Consider the following 27804-nt stretch of genomic DNA (forward strand, 5'->3'; position numbering starts at 1 on the left):
ATGACCACCCCTCCCCCCTTGTCTGCTGGTCGAATCACAATATTACGGTTCTCCGCTAGTTTCTTTAAGGTTTGGTGTTCAATGCGAGATAAATTATTAGCATATTTATTGTCTCTTTTAGTAAGTTTTTCTAGATCGTGTGCGACCATGCTAAGAAAAGTATCAAGGTAACTGCCTCTCGATTGGAGGGGATAGAAGTTCGATTTTGGTTTAAGGTCAGTGTGTATAGGTGCTGGTACCATAGATTCTATATCAGTGGTGTGGCTGTGCTCCCCTTGTGGTTCACCTTTGATATTGAAAAACCTTTTAATAGTAAGCTTTTTCACAAAATTATTAAGGTCAATAAATAGGTCAAAGCTGTTGGACCTTCCCGTCGGACAGAATGATAGCCCTCTTTTGAGGATATTATTTTCAATATCATTGATAATATAAGTAGAGAGATTGAATATTTTAACAGTGTCTATATTTGGACAACCTTGTGTGTCTTGTTCTTCCTTTTTCTCTTGTCTTCCCTCGTTTCTTTTTCGACCTCCCCTGCATCCCCGTCTCCGCGGTCTTTTCTTTTTACCCCTAAAGGGGGAGCTATGTCCACTAGTTCCATAGGGGTTGTGGGTTTCATAGGTGGGGGTGATATCTGAATTCTGCGGGGGAGGTCTAAAAAAACAGTAGTGTTGTGTTGGTTGTGGGGTAAGGATAAATCCATATTGGGGATGGTGGTATTTGAGAGTTTGGGATGGTTAGTGGGGGGGTTCTCCATTGGGGTGAAATATATGCGTCCTGGATCATTACTGCAAGGGGGGGTAGTGATATGAACGGTTAGTAGTGAGTCATCAAGGAGAGAATCTTGGTCAGATGAAGAGAAACGGCCTGAAGGAAGGCGTTTAGAAGGTTCGTGTTTGGGTGGATTAAGGCTACATGAGTTAATAAATTCAATGAGTTCCTGAGGAGGTGGGTTAGATGGAGCCGTATTGATGGTGGGATGATGGACGGTAGTAGTATGAGTGCTGGTCTGTGGTATAATATTGGATGGATGGGAGTGACAATCAGAGGTAGAGAGCTGTTTATGGAAAGAGTTGGAGTGTGACTGGTGGGTAGGTTCAGATGGATTAAGGCGTCTGGGTTTGTGGGAGTAGGGTTGCCGAGGAGTAGTATTCTGGGTTGTGGTTTTATGAATGAGATTAGATGGTGGCTGGGGGGTAGTTTTGTAAGTTGGTCTGAAGGTTTTAGTATTGTTTAAGGAACGTGGTGGATATTTATTTTTATTTGTCTTATTATTAATATTTTTGTTTTTACTATAAGTGAGGTTCCCATCATGTGGTTTGTCTGTTTTGAGCCAGTATTTGATGTTATTATTCTGATAGTCATTCCTATCTCTGTTCAGCTTGGTCAGCTTTTTTTGTAATATTTCTTTTTCCAACTTGAGTGATTTTGTGTTATGAGATAACTGCCACTCTGTGTATTCCGGTAAATGTTGGAACTTCGAGAGTGCAAATATGCAGTTATCGATTTTATCCGAGAGGTGGTCTACAACTGAGTCCCTTTTTTCTGATAATAATTGAAGGAGTGTGGAGGAACAGAAGTTTAAAGCATATTCCCATTTACTGTAAAACTCAGTGTCCTCTTTGAATGATGCAATTGGTCTCAGTCTTAAACCCCTGGGAACAAGTTTTTCATTCAGATATACTTTAAGAAAAGCACTGTCCAGTTGATGGTGAGTTTCTTCCGCTGAGAGTTTTTCAAGTTCAAAGAAGAGGCTTTTCATTTGTTCAAAATCATTAACCTTAACAGTACCTGCAGGATCAGAGGAGGACATCACTGTTCCAATGAATGGTGTGGAAGTCACAAGGGTGTCGAACATCATGGATCTCCTGTTTAATCTTGTATTCTTGAGGTCCATGGTAGCGAATGAAGGGAGGGTAGTCACGGTCGCCTCGGCCATGAGTAGATACTCTTCTGGCACGTTACAGCTAACGGCCTGTGTTGAAGAATCTGTAGAGAAAAGAAAAGAAAGGACCGACGGACGGCGCCTCGTGTATTTACCCTCAATAGATCGGGTGGTGGGTGGGGGGGGAACCCCACGGGGCTTATAGATGGCCGCTCACCTTGAGATCTATGCAAAAAAGCATATCACCCACGATATAATCTGGGTACTGTAGTACGAGTCGCTGCTATGCCGATGGGTTGCAGGAGGAAACAAGTCGTCCTGGGAGTCAATATTAGAAGTAGAGCAGGAAAAAACCCTCAGGTATGGCGCTGCAGACTCTTGTAGACAGATGAGGCGGATGCCAAAGGTAATAGGAAAGTCCTCAGCAGGACATTTTATTAAAAAAACAATAAAATGGACAAGATTACGCGTTTCGGGAGGATCCCTCCCTTCCTCAGATCAGGATAAGGACAGTACAACAATAGCAGGTTTATATAGCCCAAAAATGGGCGCCAAAAACACATGGGAGGAGTAACAATCCAAACTTGAAAATCAAAGTACAGGAACAGAAACAGCACTTACATATAATATACAGTATGAATATACATTAGGAAGCAATACAATTACAACTTGTGGTAATATAAGGTCAGGTTATGTGTTGGACCAAGACTAGCAACTGCTGGAGAATCGCAGTGGGCCGGAAGCTGTCAGCCGCATCATGTGAACAGTGTAAACAAGGCACTTCCTGTGTGAGAAGCACGTCAATAGCAGTGAGCTCTGAAGCCGGGCTGGTTGCCCTGGACGCGTTGCTATGCTAGGAGGTCACATGGTCAGCTCTCTACCAATCAGCTCTGAATGTGGTTTCTCCTTACTTGTGAAGGCTGTGAGGATCGTACTGGCAGAGGACACTGACAGGCTCCTATTCAGTGTAAGCTGTGCGATCATTATCTATATGCAAATAGTGCTGTCAGGGGATACTAGCTGCCTGGTCAGTGTGGGCTGTGAGCACTGTGTATAATAGGATTGCACTGTCAGGGGATACTGACAGTCTCTTAGACACTTCAGGCTATGTGAATCCTGTGAGGATCGCACTGTTAGGGGATAAGCAGGCATGAGAGGGAGACAAGATGTTTATAGAGAACTATACAGGGATATTAGTCTCTTAATCAGTGCAGAGAAGAAGTAAGCACTGCCTGTATAGTGATCACATTGTAAGGGGGAGACTCACATTGTCATAGGTAAAGATGAAGGTGATATGTAAAAGAGGACATGCTGGTGTGGTATTATGATGTGTAACAGCATGGTATAGTATAACCAGGTATTAACTGATAACAAGATTACTATTTTAGTCATGATCGGACCATGTTAGGTATGTGGTATTGATAGGAACTTGTGTAGTGATAACATATGGAGTGATATGCTGTGTCTTAAGGGCCATAATAGGTATATAACCCTATATCAACCATTGGTGTATAATGGATCAGAACACCCTATGTAAACAGTACACTCTTTGTAACCTAGTAAAAATATAAATATGTGCATAGCATTAAGAAATATAAATATGTGCATGGCGTTAAGAAATATGAATATGTGCATGGCGTTAAGAAATATAAATATGTGCATGGCGTTAAGAAATATGAATATGTGCATGGCGTAAAAAATATATGTATATAAATGGGTCTAGGTACTATAAAACATGTAGTAATGAAAACACATGCATAAATACATATGCACACATGCACATATATACACATATGCATATATACACATATACACATACACATACACCCATCTACACACATGCGTAAACATATACAAAACCATATAGGGAATAATGGTTTCAACTGCATATGCATGGGGAAGTTGTAAAACAGAAGAATAAAGTAAGAGCAGGAGTGAATTATCTGATGACAAGGTGATGGCCTTATTTATAGGGAGCATTCTATCATCTCATTAAGACCTGTGGGCACCAATGTTTGGAGTTTGTATATCCAGTAATTTTCTCGTTTACGTAAGGTATTAAACCTATGTGGAATGTCCCTGGATATACTTTCTATTGGGGTAATTGAAATAACATTGAAGTTTTGACCATGCTGTTCAGTTATATGCCGGGAGACACTATGGAGGAGAAAACCATTGGTGGCGTTGTTCCTATGTTTTGTGATTCTTTCCCGTAGACACCTAATGGTTCTCCCCACATATTGTAGACCACATTGGCAATCCAGAAGATACACCACATATTGGGAGGAGCAGTTCAGCAAGGTTTTAATCTGGAATGTTTCTCCCGTGATTTTAGAGGTGAAAGTTTTGGCACGGTGGTGGAGATTTGCACAACATTTGCAGCGATTATGCCCGCATCTATAAGCGCCTGTGGTGGTGAGGAAATTCACAGGTTGTTGATTGTGAGTTTTTAATCTGCTGGGAGCTATAATATTACGGAGTGTTTTACCTCTCCTGAATGTGACACCTGGTTTTTGGGGGAGAGTGTCTCGTAGAAAGGGGTCATTCATTACAATTGGCCAGTGTTTGTGTAAAATGTCTTTAATGTGTTTGTGCTCTCTAGAAAAAGTGGTTATGAAATTTATAGACCAATCTTTCTCATTGCTCGGGGTCAATTTTCCTTTGGACAAGCATTCTTGTTGTGATAGAGTGCTAGCCCTCTTAAAAGAAGAATCCACAATGGCCTTTGGGTATTTTTTAGCCCTAAACCTTTTTCTTAGAATGTCACTCTGTTCTTCAAAATCATTGAGGTTAGAACAATTTCGTCTAATACGTTTAAATTGCCCATAAGGCACATTTATGAGCCATTTTTTAAAATGTGAACTAGTAAAATCAAGATAGCTGTTACTATCTACTTTTTTAAAAAAGGTTTTAGTATTCAAAGCTCCTAGGCCATTGTGGAAAACAACAACATCTAAAAACTCAGCATTATCATTAAAAACATTATGTGTGAAATGAAGGCCCCAGTTGTTACAGTTAAGATATGTTAAAAATTCATCTAATAAAACAGTGGAACCATTCCAAATAAAAAATATATCATCAATAAAACGTTTAAAATAAACACAGTGTCGAAATAGATGGTTTGGATAAACAAAAGTCTCCTCAAATAAGCCCACAAAAAGATTAGCGAAGCTGGGTGCCACGCGTGACCCCATTGCGGTGCCGGTATGCTGAGCATAAATACATTTCTGGAATTCAAAGTAATTGTGTGTTAAAACGTAGCGAAGACCTTTTTGAATAAAATCGCGCTGAGCCTGTGGGAGTTCTGGGTCATTGTTTAGAAAATGAGCCACAGCATTAATCCCCAGGTCGTGGTCTATCACCGTGTACAAGGAAGTGATATCCATTGTAACCAAGAGGTATTCTGTCTTCCATTCTACTGCTAAAATGGAGGAAATAAAATCTGTAGTATCTTTGAGGTAGGAGGTCAATTTTAAAACGTATTTATGCAACAGCAGGTCTAAATAATGTGACAAATTGGAAGACACAGAGCCTATCCCAGATACAATAGGGCGCCCTGGTGGATTTTCGGTATTTTTATGAACCTTTGGTAAGTAATAAAAAATAGGTAAAGATGGTTCATGTATAAGAATAAAATCTTTTTCAGATTTATTCAGGACGCCCGTCTGAAAACCTTCATTAACCAATGTTTTCAATTCATCAGTGTATTTCTTAGTCGGGTCTGTAGGCAACGTTTTATAAAATTTGGGATCGGTAAGGAGTCTGTTAGCTTCCTTGATATAATCTTCTGTGTTTAAAATGACCACCCCTCCCCCCTTGTCTGCTGGTCGAATCACAATATTACGGTTCTCCGCTAGTTTCTTTAAGGTTTGGTGTTCAATGCGAGATAAATTATTAGCATATTTATTGTCTCTTTTAGTAAGTTTTTCTAGATCGTGTGCGACCATGCTAAGAAAAGTATCAAGGTAACTGCCTCTCGATTGGAGGGGATAGAAGTTCGATTTTGGTTTAAGGTCAGTGTGTATAGGTGCTGGTACCATAGATTCTATATCAGTGGTGTGGCTGTGCTCCCCTTGTGGTTCACCTTTGATATTGAAAAACCTTTTAATAGTAAGCTTTTTCACAAAATTATTAAGGTCAATAAATAGGTCAAAGCTGTTGGACCTTCCCGTCGGACAGAATGATAGCCCTCTTTTGAGGATATTATTTTCAATATCATTGATAATATAAGTAGAGAGATTGAATATTTTAACAGTGTCTATATTTGGACAACCTTGTGTGTCTTGTTCTTCCTTTTTCTCTTGTCTTCCCTCGTTTCTTTTTCGACCTCCCCTGCATCCCCGTCTCCGCGGTCTTTTCTTTTTACCCCTAAAGGGGGAGCTATGTCCACTAGTTCCATAGGGGTTGTGGGTTTCATAGGTGGGGGTGATATCTGAATTCTGCGGGGGAGGTCTAAAAAAACAGTAGTGTTGTGTTGGTTGTGGGGTAAGGATAAATCCATATTGGGGATGGTGGTATTTGAGAGTTTGGGATGGTTAGTGGGGGGGTTCTCCATTGGGGTGAAATATATGCGTCCTGGATCATTACTGCAAGGGGGGGTAGTGATATGAACGGTTAGTAGTGAGTCATCAAGGAGAGAATCTTGGTCAGATGAAGAGAAACGGCCTGAAGGAAGGCGTTTAGAAGGTTCGTGTTTGGGTGGATTAAGGCTACATGAGTTAATAAATTCAATGAGTTCCTGAGGAGGTGGGTTAGATGGAGCCGTATTGATGGTGGGATGATGGACGGTAGTAGTATGAGTGCTGGTCTGTGGTATAATATTGGATGGATGGGAGTGACAATCAGAGGTAGAGAGCTGTTTATGGAAAGAGTTGGAGTGTGACTGGTGGGTAGGTTCAGATGGATTAAGGCGTCTGGGTTTGTGGGAGTAGGGTTGCCGAGGAGTAGTATTCTGGGTTGTGGTTTTATGAATGAGATTAGATGGTGGCTGGGGGGTAGTTTTGTAAGTTGGTCTGAAGGTTTTAGTATTGTTTAAGGAACGTGGTGGATATTTATTTTTATTTGTCTTATTATTAATATTTTTGTTTTTACTATAAGTGAGGTTCCCATCATGTGGTTTGTCTGTTTTGAGCCAGTATTTGATGTTATTATTCTGATAGTCATTCCTATCTCTGTTCAGCTTGGTCAGCTTTTTTTGTAATATTTCTTTTTCCAACTTGAGTGATTTTGTGTTATGAGATAACTGCCACTCTGTGTATTCCGGTAAATGTTGGAACTTCGAGAGTGCAAATATGCAGTTATCGATTTTATCCGAGAGGTGGTCTACAACTGAGTCCCTTTTTTCTGATAATAATTGAAGGAGTGTGGAGGAACAGAAGTTTAAAGCATATTCCCATTTACTGTAAAACTCAGTGTCCTCTTTGAATGATGCAATTGGTCTCAGTCTTAAACCCCTGGGAACAAGTTTTTCATTCAGATATACTTTAAGAAAAGCACTGTCCAGTTGATGGTGAGTTTCTTCCGCTGAGAGTTTTTCAAGTTCAAAGAAGAGGCTTTTCATTTGTTCAAAATCATTAACCTTAACAGTACCTGCAGGATCAGAGGAGGACATCACTGTTCCAATGAATGGTGTGGAAGTCACAAGGGTGTCGAACATCATGGATCTCCTGTTTAATCTTGTATTCTTGAGGTCCATGGTAGCGAATGAAGGGAGGGTAGTCACGGTCGCCTCGGCCATGAGTAGATACTCTTCTGGCACGTTACAGCTAACGGCCTGTGTTGAAGAATCTGTAGAGAAAAGAAAAGAAAGGACCGACGGACGGCGCCTCGTGTATTTACCCTCAATAGATCGGGTGGTGGGTGGGGGGGGAACCCCACGGGGCTTATAGATGGCCGCTCACCTTGAGATCTATGCAAAAAAGCATATCACCCACGATATAATCTGGGTACTGTAGTACGAGTCGCTGCTATGCCGATGGGTTGCAGGAGGAAACAAGTCGTCCTGGGAGTCAATATTAGAAGTAGAGCAGGAAAAAACCCTCAGGTATGGCGCTGCAGACTCTTGTAGACAGATGAGGCGGATGCCAAAGGTAATAGGAAAGTCCTCAGCAGGACATTTTATTAAAAAAACAATAAAATGGACAAGATTACGCGTTTCGGGAGGATCCCTCCCTTCCTCAGATCAGGATAAGGACAGTACAACAATAGCAGGTTTATATAGCCCAAAAATGGGCGCCAAAAACACATGGGAGGAGTAACAATCCAAACTTGAAAATCAAAGTACAGGAACAGAAACAGCACTTACATATAATATACAGTATGAATATACATTAGGAAGCAATACAATTACAACTTGTGGTAATATAAGGTCAGGTTATGTGTTGGACCAAGACTAGCAACTGCTGGAGAATCGCAGTGGGCCGGAAGCTGTCAGCCGCATCATGTGAACAGTGTAAACAAGGCACTTCCTGTGTGAGAAGCACGTCAATAGCAGTGAGCTCTGAAGCCGGGCTGGTTGCCCTGGACGCGTTGCTATGCTAGGAGGTCACATGGTCAGCTCTCTACCAATCAGCTCTGAATGTGGTTTCTCCTTACTTGTGAAGGCTGTGAGGATCGTACTGGCAGAGGACACTGACAGGCTCCTATTCAGTGTAAGCTGTGCGATCATTATCTATATGCAAATAGTGCTGTCAGGGGATACTAGCTGCCTGGTCAGTGTGGGCTGTGAGCACTGTGTATAATAGGATTGCACTGTCAGGGGATACTGACAGTCTCTTAGACACTTCAGGCTATGTGAATCCTGTGAGGATCGCACTGTTAGGGGATAAGCAGGCATGAGAGGGAGACAAGATGTTTATAGAGAACTATACAGGGATATTAGTCTCTTAATCAGTGCAGAGAAGAAGTAAGCACTGCCTGTATAGTGATCACATTGTAAGGGGGAGACTCACATTGTCATAGGTAAAGATGAAGGTGATATGTAAAAGAGGACATGCTGGTGTGGTATTATGATGTGTAACAGCATGGTATAGTATAACCAGGTATTAACTGATAACAAGATTACTATTTTAGTCATGATCGGACCATCCAATATTATACCACAGACCAGCACTCATACTACTACCGTCCATCATCCCACCATCAATACGGCTCCATCTAACCCACCTCCTCAGGAACTCATTGAATTTATTAACTCATGTAGCCTTAATCCACCCAAACACGAACCTTCTAAACGCCTTCCTTCAGGCCGTTTCTCTTCATCTGACCAAGATTCTCTCCTTGATGACTCACTACTAACCGTTCATATCACTACCCCCCCTTGCAGTAATGATCCAGGACGCATATATTTCACCCCAATGGAGAACCCCCCCACTAACCATCCCAAACTCTCAAATACCACCATCCCCAATATGGATTTATCCTTACCCCACAACCAACACAACACTACTGTTTTTTTAGACCTCCCCCGCAGAATTCAGATATCACCCCCACCTATGAAACCCACAACCCCTATGGAACTAGTGGACATAGCTCCCCCTTTAGGGGTAAAAAGAAAAGACCGCGGAGACGGGGATGCAGGGGAGGTCGAAAAAGAAACGAGGGAAGACAAGAGAAAAAGGAAGAACAAGACACACAAGGTTGTCCAAATATAGACACTGTTAAAATATTCAATCTCTCTACTTATATTATCAATGATATTGAAAATAATATCCTCAAAAGAGGGCTATCATTCTGTCCGACGGGAAGGTCCAACAGCTTTGACCTATTTATTGACCTTAATAATTTTGTGAAAAAGCTTACTATTAAAAGGTTTTTCAATATCAAAGGTGAACCACAAGGGGAGCACAGCCACACCACTGATATAGAATCTATGGTACCAGCACCTATACACACTGACCTTAAACCAAAATCGAACTTCTATCCCCTCCAATCGAGAGGCAGTTACCTTGATACTTTTCTTAGCATGGTCGCACACGATCTAGAAAAACTTACTAAAAGAGACAATAAATATGCTAATAATTTATCTCGCATTGAACACCAAACCTTAAAGAAACTAGCGGAGAACCGTAATATTGTGATTCGACCAGCAGACAAGGGGGGAGGGGTGGTCATTTTAAACACAGAAGATTATATCAAGGAAGCTAACAGACTCCTTACCGATCCCAAATTTTATAAAACGTTGCCTACAGACCCGACTAAGAAATACACTGATGAATTGAAAACATTGGTTAATGAAGGTTTTCAGACGGGCGTCCTGAATAAATCTGAAAAAGATTTTATTCTTATACATGAACCATCTTTACCTATTTTTTATTACTTACCAAAGGTTCATAAAAATACCGAAAATCCACCAGGGCGCCCTATTGTATCTGGGATAGGCTCTGTGTCTTCCAATTTGTCACATTATTTAGACCTGCTGTTGCATAAATACGTTTTAAAATTGACCTCCTACCTCAAAGATACTACAGATTTTATTTCCTCCATTTTAGCAGTAGAATGGAAGACAGAATACCTCTTGGTTACAATGGATATCACTTCCTTGTACACGGTGATAGACCACGACCTGGGGATTAATGCTGTGGCTCATTTTCTAAACAATGACCCAGAACTCCCACAGGCTCAGCGCGATTTTATTCAAAAAGGTCTTCGCTACGTTTTAACACACAATTACTTTGAATTCCAGAAATGTATTTATGCTCAGCATACCGGCACCGCAATGGGGTCACGCGTGGCACCCAGCTTCGCTAATCTTTTTGTGGGCTTATTTGAGGAGACTTTTGTTTATCCAAACCATCTATTTCGACACTGTGTTTATTTTAAACGTTTTATTGATGATATATTTTTTATTTGGAATGGTTCCACTGTTTTATTAGATGAATTTTTAACATATCTTAACTGTAACAACTGGGGCCTTCATTTCACACATAATGTTTTTAATGATAATGCTGAGTTTTTAGATGTTGTTGTTTTCCACAATGGCCTAGGAGCTTTGAATACTAAAACCTTTTTTAAAAAAGTAGATAGTAACAGCTATCTTGATTTTACTAGTTCACATTTTAAAAAATGGCTCATAAATGTGCCTTATGGGCAATTTAAACGTATTAGACGAAATTGTTCTAACCTCAATGATTTTGAAGAACAGAGTGACATTCTAAGAAAAAGGTTTAGGGCTAAAAAATACCCAAAGGCCATTGTGGATTCTTCTTTTAAGAGGGCTAGCACTCTATCACAACAAGAATGCTTGTCCAAAGGAAAATTGACCCCGAGCAATGAGAAAGATTGGTCTATAAATTTCATAACCACTTTTTCTAGAGAGCACAAACACATTAAAGACATTTTACACAAACACTGGCCAATTGTAATGAATGACCCCTTTCTACGAGACACTCTCCCCCAAAAACCAGGTGTCACATTCAGGAGAGGTAAAACACTCCGTAATATTATAGCTCCCAGCAGATTAAAAACTCACAATCAACAACCTGTGAATTTCCTCACCACCACAGGCGCTTATAGATGCGGGCATAATCGCTGCAAATGTTGTGCAAATCTCCACCACCGTGCCAAAACTTTCACCTCTAAAATCACGGGAGAAACATTCCAGATTAAAACCTTGCTGAACTGCTCCTCCCAATATGTGGTGTATCTTCTGGATTGCCAATGTGGTCTACAATATGTGGGGAGAACCATTAGGTGTCTACGGGAAAGAATCACAAAACATAGGAACAACGCCACCAATGGTTTTCTCCTCCATAGTGTCTCCCGGCATATAACTGAACAGCATGGTCAAAACTTCAATGTTATTTCAATTACCCCAATAGAAAGTATATCCAGGGACATTCCACATAGGTTTAATACCTTACGTAAACGAGAAAATTACTGGATATACAAACTCCAAACATTGGTGCCCACAGGTCTTAATGAGATGATAGAATGCTCCCTATAAATAAGGCCATCACCTTGTCATCAGATAATTCACTCCTGCTCTTACTTTATTCTTCTGTTTTACAACTTCCCCATGCATATGCAGTTGAAACCATTATTCCCTATATGGTTTTGTATATGTTTACGCATGTGTGTAGATGGGTGTATGTGTATGTGTATATGTGTATATATGCATATGTGTATATATGTGCATGTGTGCATATGTATTTATGCATGTGTTTTCATTACTACATGTTTTATAGTACCTAGACCCATTTATATACATATATTTTTTACGCCATGCACATATTCATATTTCTTAACGCCATGCACATATTTATATTTCTTAACGCCATGCACATATTCATATTTCTTAACGCCATGCACATATTTATATTTCTTAATGCTATGCACATATTTATATTTTTACTAGGTTACAAAGAGTGTACTGTTTACATAGGGTGTTCTGATCCATTATACACCAATGGTTGATATAGGGTTATATACCTATTATGGCCCTTAAGACACAGCATATCACTCCATATGTTATCACTACACAAGTTCCTATCAATACCACATACCTAACATGGTCCGATCATGACTAAAATAGTAATCTTGTTATCAGTTAATACCTGGTTATACTATACCATGCTGTTACACATCATAATACCACACCAGCATGTCCTCTTTTACATATCACCTTCATCTTTACCTATGACAATGTGAGTCTCCCCCTTACAATGTGATCACTATACAGGCAGTGCTTACTTCTTCTCTGCACTGATTAAGAGACTAATATCCCTGTATAGTTCTCTATAAACATCTTGTCTCCCTCTCATGCCTGCTTATCCCCTAACAGTGCGATCCTCACAGGATTCACATAGCCTGAAGTGTCTAAGAGACTGTCAGTATCCCCTGACAGTGCAATCCTATTATACACAGTGCTCACAGCCCACACTGACCAGGCAGCTAGTATCCCCTGACAGCACTATTTGCATATAGATAATGATCGCACAGCTTACACTGAATAGGAGCCTGTCAGTGTCCTCTGCCAGTACGATCCTCACAGCCTTCACAAGTAAGGAGAAACCACATTCAGAGCTGATTGGTAGAGAGCTGACCATGTGACCTCCTAGCATAGCAACGCGTCCAGGGCAACCAGCCCGGCTTCAGAGCTCACTGCTATTGACGTGCTTCTCACACAGGAAGTGCCTTGTTTACACTGTTCACATGATGCGGCTGACAGCTTCCGGCCCACTGCGATTCTCCAGCAGTTGCTAGTCTTGGTCCAACACATAACCTGACCTTATATTACCACAAGTTGTAATTGTATTGCTTCCTAATGTATATTCATACTGTATATTATATGTAAGTGCTGTTTCTGTTCCTGTACTTTGATTTTCAAGTTTGGATTGTTACTCCTCCCATGTGTTTTTGGCGCCCATTTTTGGGCTATATAAACCTGCTATTGTTGTACTGTCCTTATCCTGATCTGAGGAAGGGAGGGATCCTCCCGAAACGCGTAATCTTGTCCATTTTATTGTTTTTTTAATAAAATGTCCTGCTGAGGACTTTCCTATTACCTTTGGCATCCGCCTCATCTGTCTACAAGAGTCTGCAGCGCCATACCTGAGGGTTTTTTCCTGCTCTACTTCTAATATTGACTCCCAGGACGACTTGTTTCCTCCTGCAACCCATCGGCATAGCAGCGACTCGTACTACAGTACCCAGATTATATCGTGGGTGATATGCTTTTTTGCATAGATCTCAAGGTGAGCGGCCATCTATAAGCCCCGTGGGGTTCCCCCCCCACCCACCACCCGATCTATTGAGGGTAAATACACGAGGCGCCGTCCGTCGGTCCTTTCTTTTCTTTTCTCTACAGATTCTTCAACACAGGCCGTTAGCTGTAACGTGCCAGAAGAGTATCTACTCATGGCCGAGGCGACCGTGACTACCCTCCCTTCATTCGCTACCATGGACCTCAAGAATACAAGATTAAACAGGAGATCCATGATGTTCGACACCCTTGTGACTTCCACACCATTCATTGGAACAGTGATGTCCTCCTCTGATCCTGCAGGTACTGTTAAGGTTAATGATTTTGAACAAATGAAAAGCCTCTTCTTTGAACTTGAAAAACTCTCAGCGGAAGAAACTCACCATCAACTGGACAGTGCTTTTCTTAAAGTATATCTGAATGAAAAACTTGTTCCCAGGGGTTTAAGACTGAGACCAATTGCATCATTCAAAGAGGACACTGAGTTTTACAGTAAATGGGAATATGCTTTAAACTTCTGTTCCTCCACACTCCTTCAATTATTATCAGAAAAAAGGGACTCAGTTGTAGACCACCTCTCGGATAAAATCGATAACTGCATATTTGCACTCTCGAAGTTCCAACATTTACCGGAATACACAGAGTGGCAGTTATCTCATAACACAAAATCACTCAAGTTGGAAAAAGAAATATTACAAAAAAAGCTGACCAAGCTGAACAGAGATAGGAATGACTATCAGAATAATAACATCAAATACTGGCTCAAAACAGACAAACCACATGATGGGAACCTCACTTATAGTAAAAACAAAAATATTAATAATAAGACAAATAAAAATAAATATCCACCACGTTCCTTAAACAATACTAAAACCTTCAGACCAACTTACAAAACTACCCCCCAGCCACCATCTAATCTCATTCATAAAACCACAACCCAGAATACTACTCCTCGGCAACCCTACTCCCACAAACCCAGACGCCTTAATCCATCTGAACCTACCCACCAGTCACACTCCAACTCTTTCCATAAACAGCTCTCTACCTCTGATTGTCACTCCCATCCATCCAATATTATACCACAGACCAGCACTCATACTACTACCGTCCATCATCCCACCATCAATACGGCTCCATCTAACCCACCTCCTCAGGAACTCATTGAATTTATTAACTCATGTAGCCTTAATCCACCCAAACACGAACCTTCTAAACGCCTTCCTTCAGGCCGTTTCTCTTCATCTGACCAAGATTCTCTCCTTGATGACTCACTACTAACCGTTCATATCACTACCCCCCCTTGCAGTAATGATCCAGGACGCATATATTTCACCCCAATGGAGAACCCCCCCACTAACCATCCCAAACTCTCAAATACCACCATCCCCAATATGGATTTATCCTTACCCCACAACCAACACAACACTACTGTTTTTTTAGACCTCCCCCGCAGAATTCAGATATCACCCCCACCTATGAAACCCACAACCCCTATGGAACTAGTGGACATAGCTCCCCCTTTAGGGGTAAAAAGAAAAGACCGCGGAGACGGGGATGCAGGGGAGGTCGAAAAAGAAACGAGGGAAGACAAGAGAAAAAGGAAGAACAAGACACACAAGGTTGTCCAAATATAGACACTGTTAAAATATTCAATCTCTCTACTTATATTATCAATGATATTGAAAATAATATCCTCAAAAGAGGGCTATCATTCTGTCCGACGGGAAGGTCCAACAGCTTTGACCTATTTATTGACCTTAATAATTTTGTGAAAAAGCTTACTATTAAAAGGTTTTTCAATATCAAAGGTGAACCACAAGGGGAGCACAGCCACACCACTGATATAGAATCTATGGTACCAGCACCTATACACACTGACCTTAAACCAAAATCGAACTTCTATCCCCTCCAATCGAGAGGCAGTTACCTTGATACTTTTCTTAGCATGGTCGCACACGATCTAGAAAAACTTACTAAAAGAGACAATAAATATGCTAATAATTTATCTCGCATTGAACACCAAACCTTAAAGAAACTAGCGGAGAACCGTAATATTGTGATTCGACCAGCAGACAAGGGGGGAGGGGTGGTCATTTTAAACACAGAAGATTATATCAAGGAAGCTAACAGACTCCTTACCGATCCCAAATTTTATAAAACGTTGCCTACAGACCCGACTAAGAAATACACTGATGAATTGAAAACATTGGTTAATGAAGGTTTTCAGACGGGCGTCCTGAATAAATCTGAAAAAGATTTTATTCTTATACATGAACCATCTTTACCTATTTTTTATTACTTACCAAAGGTTCATAAAAATACCGAAAATCCACCAGGGCGCCCTATTGTATCTGGGATAGGCTCTGTGTCTTCCAATTTGTCACATTATTTAGACCTGCTGTTGCATAAATACGTTTTAAAATTGACCTCCTACCTCAAAGATACTACAGATTTTATTTCCTCCATTTTAGCAGTAGAATGGAAGACAGAATACCTCTTGGTTACAATGGATATCACTTCCTTGTACACGGTGATAGACCACGACCTGGGGATTAATGCTGTGGCTCATTTTCTAAACAATGACCCAGAACTCCCACAGGCTCAGCGCGATTTTATTCAAAAAGGTCTTCGCTACGTTTTAACACACAATTACTTTGAATTCCAGAAATGTATTTATGCTCAGCATACCGGCACCGCAATGGGGTCACGCGTGGCACCCAGCTTCGCTAATCTTTTTGCGGGCTTATTTGAGGAGACTTTTGTTTATCCAAACCATCTATTTCGACACTGTGTTTATTTTAAACGTTTTATTGATGATATATTTTTTATTTGGAATGGTTCCACTGTTTTATTAGATGAATTTTTAACATATCTTAACTGTAACAACTGGGGCCTTCATTTCACACATAATGTTTTTAATGATAATGCTGAGTTTTTAGATGTTGTTGTTTTCCACAATGGCCTAGGAGCTTTGAATACTAAAACCTTTTTTAAAAAAGTAGATAGTAACAGCTATCTTGATTTTACTAGTTCACATTTTAAAAAATGGCTCATAAATGTGCCTTATGGGCAATTTAAACGTATTAGACGAAATTGTTCTAACCTCAATGATTTTGAAGAACAGAGTGACATTCTAAGAAAAAGGTTTAGGGCTAAAAAATACCCAAAGGCCATTGTGGATTCTTCTTTTAAGAGGGCTAGCACTCTATCACAACAAGAATGCTTGTCCAAAGGAAAATTGACCCCGAGCAATGAGAAAGATTGGTCTATAAATTTCATAACCACTTTTTCTAGAGAGCACAAACACATTAAAGACATTTTACACAAACACTGGCCAATTGTAATGAATGACCCCTTTCTACGAGACACTCTCCCCCAAAAACCAGGTGTCACATTCAGGAGAGGTAAAACACTCCGTAATATTATAGCTCCCAGCAGATTAAAAACTCACAATCAACAACCTGTGAATTTCCTCACCACCACAGGCGCTTATAGATGCGGGCATAATCGCTGCAAATGTTGTGCAAATCTCCACCACCGTGCCAAAACTTTCACCTCTAAAATCACGGGAGAAACATTCCAGATTAAAACCTTGCTGAACTGCTCCTCCCAATATGTGGTGTATCTTCTGGATTGCCAATGTGGTCTACAATATGTGGGGAGAACCATTAGGTGTCTACGGGAAAGAATCACAAAACATAGGAACAACGCCACCAATGGTTTTCTCCTCCATAGTGTCTCCCGGCATATAACTGAACAGCATGGTCAAAACTTCAATGTTATTTCAATTACCCCAATAGAAAGTATATCCAGGGACATTCCACATAGGTTTAATACCTTACGTAAACGAGAAAACTACTGGATATACAAACTCCAAACATTGGTGCCCACAGGTCTTAATGAGATGATAGAATGCTCCCTATAAATAAGGCCATCACCTTGTCATCAGATAATTCACTCCTGCTCTTACTTTATTCTTCTGTTTTACAACTTCCCCATGCATATGCAGTTGAAACCATTATTCCCTATATGGTTTTGTATATGTTTACGCATGTGTGTAGATGGGTGTATGTGTATGTGTATATGTGTATATATGCATATGTGTATATATGTGCATGTGTGCATATGTATTTATGCATGTGTTTTCATTACTACATGTTTTATAGTACCTAGACCCATTTATATACATATATTTTTTACGCCATGCACATATTCATATTTCTTAACGCCATGCACATATTTATATTTCTTAACGCCATGCACATATTCATATTTCTTAACGCCATGCACATATTTATATTTCTTAATGCTATGCACATATTTATATTTTTACTAGGTTACAAAGAGTGTACTGTTTACATAGGGTGTTCTGATCCATTATACACCAATGGTTGATATAGGGTTATATACCTATTATGGCCCTTAAGACACAGCATATCACTCCATATGTTATCACTACACAAGTTCCTATCAATACCACATACCTAACATGGTCCGATCATGACTAAAATAGTAATCTTGTTATCAGTTAATACCTGGTTATACTATACCATGCTGTTACACATCATAATACCACACCAGCATGTCCTCTTTTACATATCACCTTCATCTTTACCTATGACAATGTGAGTCTCCCCCTTACAATGTGATCACTATACAGGCAGTGCTTACTTCTTCTCTGCACTGATTAAGAGACTAATATCCCTGTATAGTTCTCTATAAACATCTTGTCTCCCTCTCATGCCTGCTTATCCCCTAACAGTGCGATCCTCACAGGATTCACATAGCCTGAAGTGTCTAAGAGACTGTCAGTATCCCCTGACAGTGCAATCCTATTATACACAGTGCTCACAGCCCACACTGACCAGGCAGCTAGTATCCCCTGACAGCACTATTTGCATATAGATAATGATCGCACAGCTTACACTGAATAGGAGCCTGTCAGTGTCCTCTGCCAGTACGATCCTCACAGCCTTCACAAGTAAGGAGAAACCACATTCAGAGCTGATTGGTAGAGAGCTGACCATGTGACCTCCTAGCATAGCAACGCGTCCAGGGCAACCAGCCCGGCTTCAGAGCTCACTGCTATTGACGTGCTTCTCACACAGGAAGTGCCTTGTTTACACTGTTCACATGATGCGGCTGACAGCTTCCGGCCCACTGCGATTCTCCAGCAGTTGCTAGTCTTGGTCCAACACATAACCTGACCTTATATTACCACAAGTTGTAATTGTATTGCTTCCTAATGTATATTCATACTGTATATTATATGTAAGTGCTGTTTCTGTTCCTGTACTTTGATTTTCAAGTTTGGATTGTTACTCCTCCCATGTGTTTTTGGCGCCCATTTTTGGGCTATATAAACCTGCTATTGTTGTACTGTCCTTATCCTGATCTGAGGAAGGGAGGGATCCTCCCGAAACGCGTAATCTTGTCCATTTTATTGTTTTTTTAATAAAATGTCCTGCTGAGGACTTTCCTATTACCTTTGGCATCCGCCTCATCTGTCTACAAGAGTCTGCAGCGCCATACCTGAGGGTTTTTTCCTGCTCTACTTCTAATATTGACTCCCAGGACGACTTGTTTCCTCCTGCAACCCATCGGCATAGCAGCGACTCGTACTACAGTACCCAGATTATATCGTGGGTGATATGCTTTTTTGCATAGATCTCAAGGTGAGCGGCCATCTATAAGCCCCGTGGGGTTCCCCCCCCACCCACCACCCGATCTATTGAGGGTAAATACACGAGGCGCCGTCCGTCGGTCCTTTCTTTTCTTTTCTCTACAGATTCTTTGTATTACAGGGAGTTTAAGATTTGCTTGTTGGCTGACGATGTTCTTCTCATGCTCTCCCGACCCTTGCTTTCTTTCCCTAACCTGTACAGAGTCTTGCATGAATATGGTATGGTTTCCAGTTATAAGGTTAACCTTTCTAAGTCAGAGGCCCTTCCCCTCAATCTTCCCATTTCTACCTCCACTCTCTTCCCCCTTTTCTTTTAAATGGTCACCCTCAGCTGTCAAATACTTGGGGGTTCACATTACTTCTTGCTACTCTTCTCTATACTCAGCTAACTACCTTCCGCTTTTTCTGGAACTTTGTGCCCTCCTAGAGAACTGGCGAACACAATACATCTCCTTTTTTAGGGCGTATTGTGGTGGCTAAAATGACGATTCTCCCGAAACTCCTCAATTTTTTCTAAACGTTGCCGATCAGGGTGCTGTTGTCTGCCCTCCGTTCCCTTCAATCGGCCATTTTTCCTTTAATTTGGGACAGGAAGAGACATCGCCTACCTATAACTGTTATGATGGCTAGCAGGGCGTGGGGAGGTTTAGCGGTCCCACATGTCATTAAATATTATTGGGCTGCCCATCTGCGCCATCTTCCGGCATGGTGTTCCTACCGTGCATTCAGCCATTGGATGGACCTGGAAAAACTTTGGTCAGCCCCATACACCCTAACATTCTCCTCTGGAATATACTGTCTCTTTCTCCCCTTTGCTGGGTCCCATGACTTTTTCTAAATATGTTCTGTGAAATTTAAGCTCTCTTCCCCCTCTCCCCCCCCCCTGCGTTCTTTCCTCTATCACCCTGACTTTCCTTCTGGTCTGTCTTCTGCTATGGTGAGGGAATGGGGATCTAGGGGCCTTTTCTGTTGGGCAGATGTTGTTTACCCTCTCTCCCGCTCTATCCTGCCTTTTGATCAGTTGATGTCTTGTTGGGATCTCCCCTCCTCTGAGCATCTCCACTACCTGCAGTTGCGGCATTATATGTTGTCATCAATTGGGTCCACAGTAGTTTCTCTAACTACTGTATTTGAATGACTGTGCCGGGGTGGACCTCAGGTGAGGGGGCTTCTCTCTGATATCTACTCCTTACTTCTCCACCCCCCTGAGGGGACCCCACCCCCTCACTGTTATATGGAATGTTGGGAGGCTGCCCTCAACACTACTATCACCCTTCCTCAGTGGCGGGCTACCTGGGAGAGGGCCTCTAAGGCTTCCATCTGTATGGCTTATAAAGAGTCTGAGTATAAACTGATTATGGGCTGGTATCACACTCCTGAACTATTGAATAGGTTGAACCCAGACGTACCCCCCCCCCAGTGCTTGCCCCCTATTAGTGGAGTATCGGACTAAGGTTCAGAGATTGCTGCATGAGGTTTTGGGTGTCCTGGTCCCCTTAGACACCCTTATTTATCTCCTTCACCTCTCTCACCCTTCTTTATCTAAGGAACCCTTCAAACATTTTCTACATATTGTCTTAGCTGCCAAGACCCTTTACTGGAAGAAAACTCTCTCCCTCCCCCCCCCCCCCCCCCTATTCGGTCCTGTTAGCCCGTATTAGAGAGACCTCACTAACTCTGTTCCATTATTTCTCTCGGTCTGGGACCCCTAGGATTGTTTCACTGATTGATTTCCTCTTTCTCTTTTCTCCCTTTTTCCCCTTTCTCTTCCTTTTTCTTTTCTCCCTTTCCACCCCACCTTATGTGATTGTTGTGTGTATGTCCTTTGTGTCTACCGTTTGTTCCCTTTCCTCCTTTCCCCTCCCTCGTATGTGGTTCTTACAACCTTTGTGTTTGAAACTGATGTTGTGTGGTAACACGCGGGTTCATGCACTTTGCAGATCACTGCGGTAGTCCCAGGTATGCTGTATTTTGGTAATGGATGGCTTCCACGATTCTCCATTCCTTTATTATCCTGCCTTGGCCTTACCTACTACCTGCTTATAACGCGTACATGCTATGTGTTCTCGGGCTTAGCCCCCTGTATTCCTATTGTATTTCAGAGGTTGTATTGGGCTACGGCCCCAATGTTGCCATTTCCTTGTTTTGGATTTATGTATTTGAAAAAACCTTTAATAAACATTACAGTTTAAAAAAAAAAGGATTGCATTATTACCCCAGCACTATCCCACAGGAGTACTGGTAAAAGTTTGGTATCATCAAGCTCAGAGCATAAAAAAATGGCCATCCAGTTCTGAGGCAGTAGCGGGCTGGTATTATTAGGCTGGAAAGGCCCTTTCATGAAGTACCAGGATGCTGCTGTTTGTTTGTGTGTTTTTACCTAGCTGTTTATGGAATAGAGGGGGGATTTCATACAAAAAGAAAAGATGAAAATAAAATCAAAAATATGTAGGATCCTCCTTCTAATCCATAGCCAGCCAAGTAAAAAATGTAACCGCAACTTGGTAGTACCAAATTGGGAATCGCAATTAACTTTGGATCTGCCCAGAATAAAAATAATGCTAGCCTTCTACTGCCCCCCTGGGCCTGATACTTCCTGGCTCTTCAGAATAACCTTGTGCCAATGGGTGCTGTTATAATAATATGATAACTAAATGTTAGCTGTTTAATGAGCTAAGACTAAGCCATGTCACAAGGTCTTGGAAAAGTTCCTGGAACATGAGGTCAAATTTAGATTGTCTCAGTGCATTTTTAGGGTAAGCTGTTTTAATAGTGACAGCCCTACTTCCATGTCTTCATATGATATAGCTAACATGTCTCAATTGATTACTGCTTACATGCACAATATTCTCTGATATAATTAATTAATAACTAAAGATGAAACAGACTTTGTTACTTTATGTTAGGAGGCAAAATAAGGGAAATTCAGGTAAGGTGCATACATGTAACTAAATATCATTCAGTGTTTTTTTAGTAAATACTTTACCAATTCTAGGACTGCTCTGAAGGTCATATCCACTGATACTGTTGTAGGTTCACGCCAGTCGTTGACAGGTCTAATATTCATAAGGCGAGGAGACTGCTCCAGGACACCAATTTTGTCTGTCACATTGTAATATCCACATGTTTCTTGGCCACACGTCACAGCTGTTTTAAGATTTGTATATAATATTGTGATCAGATTCGCCAACAAGAATCATTTTAATGGAATTTATCTGCTCTATGTTAGTGTTGCTCGCGAATATTCGCTATGCGAATTTTATTCGCGAATATCGCATATTCGCGAATATAGCACTATATATTCGCAATGACGAATATTCGTTTTTTTTATTTTTTTTCCACAGTACACATCACAGTGATCATCCCCCTCTGCTTCCAGCTTGTGTGGTGTAAAGAAGGCTCTAATACTACTGTGTGAGACTGTCGTGTGAATTTTCGCATATGCAACAATTTGCATATGCGAATTTTCGTATATGCTAATTTTCGCATTTTTTCGCAAATTTTCCCTAAAACATGGGAAGAGTTAAAAAAGGGTAGAGAAGTTGGGGTTGGGACATGGTTTGAATATATGAGATTAAGAGGTATAGTAAAAGATACGGTAGATAAGGGGAAGAAAGTAGAAATAGTAAAAGGTCGTTTTTTTTAATAAGATGGTGAATACAGAGATGGGAAAAAAAGAGTTGTCAAAGATATATAGAGCACTTAATAAATTGTCTATATTAAAGAGAAATCATCACAGTAGAAAAATATGGCAAAAAGAATTGGGTGAGATAGAAGAAGCACAGTGGGGAAAAATACACGAAATAATTAATTTTATTCCATTAAATGTGAATCATAGGGTTATACAGTTTAATATAGTTTATAGGCTGTACTATACACCTCTCTTTGTGCATAAAATAGGTAAAAAGAACTCGAGTGCCTGCTCAAAATGTGGCCAAGAAGAGGCAGGATTGTTGCATATGCTTTGGACATGTCCAGAAATAAAGACATTTTGGGGAGAAGTTATACAATTAGTTGAGAAAAGTTGGAAGATTAGAATAAAACCAATAAATGTGATCCTGGGAGGTGATATTGGGACAGAAATAAAAAAGGGATTGGGGAAAAAAATTCAAAGGTCACTTTTTTATGCCAGATTAATTATAGTAAAACAGTGGATATCTGTAACAGGCCCGAGTGTGCATCAATGGAGGGAGGGGCTGAGGAGGGAATATAGAATTGAGATATAGAGAACTAAATAGCTGAGCCGCGGCGTCCGATAAGACATTTTTGACTTCTTCCTCTTGGGGGGATAGGGGGTGGGGGGGGATGGGTGGGAGGAGGGTAAAAAAAATAAATAAAAAATTTGTATAAAATATTGTATTAATCTTTTTTTTGTAATTTGTGGTGGTAATAAAAAAAAAATTAAGAATGACACATGTAAAAAATAAAAAAAAATTCACGTATGCGAATTTTCGCATATGCGAAAATAAAACGCGAATATTACGAATATGCGAATTTAGCGAATATATGATGAATATATTCGAATATGGCCTATGCCGCTCAACACTACTCTATATCATGCATAGAGCTCAAGTGTCAAGGAGGCATTTCCAAACCACAGCATACGCACCTACTATCTCCATCACGCCTCCCTGCCTTGATGTCCCTGACTGATTGAAATACAGTGCTGGAAAACAAACAGGTAGAGGTGGGGGAGGAAGAAGGCATGCATGCTGCAGCTCAGCAATACCTCTTTCAAACATTGAGCTCTGAGCATGATATAAAGCTGGCAAATTTCCTTTTCATGATTATTAACCGTATTTAGTAAATAACACTATTATGTATGACAAAAAAAAGTATACGTTTCTATCCGTTATTATTTTTTTTTATAAAGTCAATGGGAAATACATTCTGCTGTATGGAACTCACACACACACACACACACACACACACACATATATATATATATATATATATACAGTACAGACCAAAAGTTTGGAAACACTTTCTCATTCAGAGTTTTCTTTATTTTCATGACTATGAAAATTGTAGATTCAAACTGAAGGTATCAAAACTATGAATTAACACATGTGGAATTATAGACATAACCAAAAAGTGTGAAACAACTGAAAATATGTCATATTCTAGGTTCTTCAAAGTAGCCACCTTTTGCTTTGATTACTGCTTTGCACAGTCATTCTCTTGATGAGCTTCAAGAGGTAGTCACCTGAAATGGTCTTCCAACAGTCTTGAAGCAGTTCCCAGAGATGCTTGGCACTTGTTTGCCCTTTTGCCTTCACTCTGCGGTCCAGCTCACCCCAAACCATCTCGATTGGGTTCAGGTCTGGTGACTGTGGAGGCCAGATCATCTGGCACAGCACCCCATCACTCTCCTTCTTGGTCAAATAGCCCTTACACAGCCTGGAGGTGTGTTTGGGTCATTGTCCTGTTGGAAAATAAATGATGGTCCAACTAAACGCAAACCGGATGGAATAGCATGCCGCTGCAAGATGCTGTGGTAGACATGCTGGTTGAGTATGCCTTCAATTTTGAATAAATCCCCAACAGTGTCACCAGCAAAGCACCCCCACACCATCACACCTCCTCCTCCACACCAGCACACCTGTGAAGTGAAAACCATTTCAGGTTACTACCTCTTGAAGCTCAACAAGAGAATGCCAAGAGTGTGCAAAGCAGTAATCAAAGCACAAGGTGGCTACTTTGAACCTAGAATATGACATATTTTCAGTTGTTTCACACTTTTTTGTTATGTATATAATTCCACATGTGTTAATTCATATTTTTGATGCATTCAGTGTGAATCTACAATTTTCATAGTCATGAAAATAAAGAAAACTCTGAATGAGAAAGTGTGTCCAAACTTTTGGTCTGTACTGCATATATATATACATGTTGTTCCCTTTCAACTGTATAAAATGTATACAGTAAATGGAAAGGAAAACACAAAACACGGTGTGAACCCAACAAAAACTGTCAACATATTGTCATGTTAAAAAAAAAAAAATCGATTGTAGTTAATAAACTAAAATTGCTTAAGGGCTTGTATCACCAAGACAAACCCTGTCCATACACAGACCATATTGATATCATAGGGAGGCACTCAATGCTAGTGATAATAGTGACTCTCACTCTGGTAGACACAAGCTCATCTATGCATAACATTGAATGGAAGACATATCCTACTGTAACAGCATGTAACAGCTTATCAATAAAGCAGATGTAGATGTAATATAAACTTATTATTAGAATTGACCATTTTATAAATGAGTATGATATGATAGATTTGGAGTAGAAAATGCAGACAAGCGCACTATAATAACAATGCATCACCATAATCCTACAAAAATCCTACTGGATGTCCATTCATAGAAAATGCTAATATATGCAGTTTATGTATAATTCTTCTTAAAGCAAAACTGAATACAAATATATATATATATATATATATATATATATATATATATATATCATGCAACTACCTCATTATAAAAGCCAGCTTAAAATAGCAATGTTAGTTCAGTGAGATGTATAAATGTGGAGTTTCTTCTTATAATCAGATACAGTGCCACTATCATCCATGGACAATACATCGTATTGCAGTTCAACCTTATTCACTGAGGAGGCTCTTATAGAGTTGCAATATGTTACGAGATGCATTGTAGGCGGCATTTCATAAGGGTAACTTACCACCGAGAATAACCACAAGAAGAAAAGTCCTCTGCATTTCAGAAGCAGTCCTGAGCTCTAGAGACGCTCCCACCCTTCAGATCTCATTGTAATCCTAAAAAACCTATGGCATGCCACATTTGACAAGTTATACTGGACAAGCAACTTATTTAGGAGTACATGATGCTGCACAGGAACAAGAATCCAATGATGAATCGAGCAAACCTTTGCCACAGACTATATAGTGACGACAACCTCAAAGCAACCACTGAAAATGTATATAGTATATGCTTACCTGGGAGTGGTAAAGAAGAGGGCGGAGAATAGTGGGGAAGTGGAAACAAAAATGTCCTTTCTTAAACAAAAATGTAATAATTTTGACTCTATAACTTGGCTTTAACAATAGTCTCTGTACCCATATTAACCACCAACATACATGTGCCTGATAACGTTCAGCTTTACTGGGAGGCATTTAATAAGAGGCCAGGTTATTCCAGGCAGAGATCTGTGTACACAGGATACAGAGCACATGTAAAGAAAGAGAGAGGAAAGGAGCCATTACGTAACAGCTAGGGTACTGAGAAACAAGAGGGACATACTTTCCAGCTGTTGAAAATGTATCCCCTTTCCATAGAGATTGCATAAAGCATGTCCTGACCCCACATTCCACACAGTGGGAAGATTCAGGCCCCATTCTTGAGTTAGATGGATAGGGTAGAAATACCCCTTTAAAGAGGCAAACATACAGCAAAGCAGTAAAACAGATAGATGTCAGTGAATGATCTGAATCAGAGAGACCAACAGGACACGGATAAGATAGAAATGGAAAAGATTTCTATAAAGGGTACACATTTCATCTGACCAGGACCCAACCGGCTAAGGCATGATTATCCAAAGAAAAAGATTAACAGCATCTGTTCAAAGTTTGTTTAAAGGGTTATTCCAGTTATTTTTTTTTTTTATTCGACTATACTACGGGGGCTGTAAAGTTAGTGTAGTTCATAATATAGTGTCTGTTTCATGGTGGTCTTGCAATTCTTCTGATTTTTGCTCCAAGGTTTTCCCAGGTTGCAGTGCTGTTGAGACATTACATTACTAGTCAGGTGATCAGAGGGGGCCTGTCTTTTCTTCAATGGGTGGAGGGACTGCTGGTGGAAGGAAGATCATTCTGTTTTTGCAACAGCTGTAGGCACCCTGGTCAGAAATCACTGATCTATTGCATTGAAGAGATCACAGGTGTGTTTCATTGGGTGGGGTGGCTGATGTGTGGGAGGAATGATGGAATTTGTAGTTTGAGGGAACAAACTCCAACAGGAAACAGCCAGTTCACAAAAGCATAGCCACAGTGTTATGGTAATCTCACAATATAGCCATTTAGCCCCAAGAGAAGCGCAAATCCTTTCTTAGCCTGTCCATTACTGTCTGCTAGGTACGTACTAAAATCAACTTATGGTGGATAACCCCTTTAAACAACAAACACATTTAGCAATATTTTTACTTTACAGGCTATCTCAAGCCAGAAAAAGACTGTGTAGTTAAAACCTCGCTACATCTGTTAGTTTTTTAATGGGAGAATAAAATCTAAGCAACCCTGGATCAATACTTTCATCCCTCTTATTAAATGGAACTAAGCTGTGGGATATGACAGTAATGTAATTCAAACTGTAATAAATGAGAATAAAGAACAGAGCAGAGGGATAAAAAAAAGATGCATTAGTCCATACTGCTTTTGGGTTCTTCCCATGCCCTACTGAAAATGCAAACTTATGAAAAAAATGTTTTAATCCAGGCCGCCAGTGGTTCCTAACCGGAGTGCCACAAGAACTCACCAGGATTACTACAGCAGTCCGGTGTGAAAGTTTGGTGCCG

The 27804-nt window shown here is 40.5% G+C and overlaps 2 protein-coding genes across 2 annotated transcripts in view; one reads left to right on the forward strand and one right to left on the reverse strand.

Moving 5' to 3' along the window:
- The window catches only part of LOC130277479 (5-hydroxytryptamine receptor 3A-like), a 74879-nt gene that overhangs the window by 45357 nt on the left and 1718 nt on the right, over nucleotides 1–27804 (reverse strand). Inside the window, exon 2 of the mRNA XM_056528153.1 lies at nucleotides 22256–22416. Within this exon, the coding sequence (XP_056384128.1) occupies nucleotides 22256–22416 (161 nt within the window). The remainder of the gene's footprint in view (nucleotides 1–22255; nucleotides 22417–27804) is intronic.
- Nucleotides 12163–16316, forward strand: LOC130276614 (uncharacterized). Its single transcript, XM_056526231.1, has 2 exons — nucleotides 12163–13578; nucleotides 13692–16316. The coding sequence occupies exon 2, from the start codon at nucleotides 13742–13744 to the stop codon at nucleotides 15218–15220; it is 1479 nt and encodes a 492-aa protein (XP_056382206.1). The 5' UTR covers nucleotides 12163–13578; nucleotides 13692–13741; the 3' UTR covers nucleotides 15221–16316.

This window comes from Hyla sarda, chromosome 6 (genome assembly GCF_029499605.1).
Source record: "Hyla sarda isolate aHylSar1 chromosome 6, aHylSar1.hap1, whole genome shotgun sequence".
NCBI lineage: Eukaryota > Metazoa > Chordata > Amphibia > Anura > Hylidae > Hyla > Hyla sarda.

Excerpts from the sequence above, each read along its gene's own strand:
- LOC130276614 (XM_056526231.1), top strand. The coding sequence starts at position 13,742 with ATGGCCGAGGCGACCGTGACTACCCTCCCTTCATTCGCTACCATGGAC.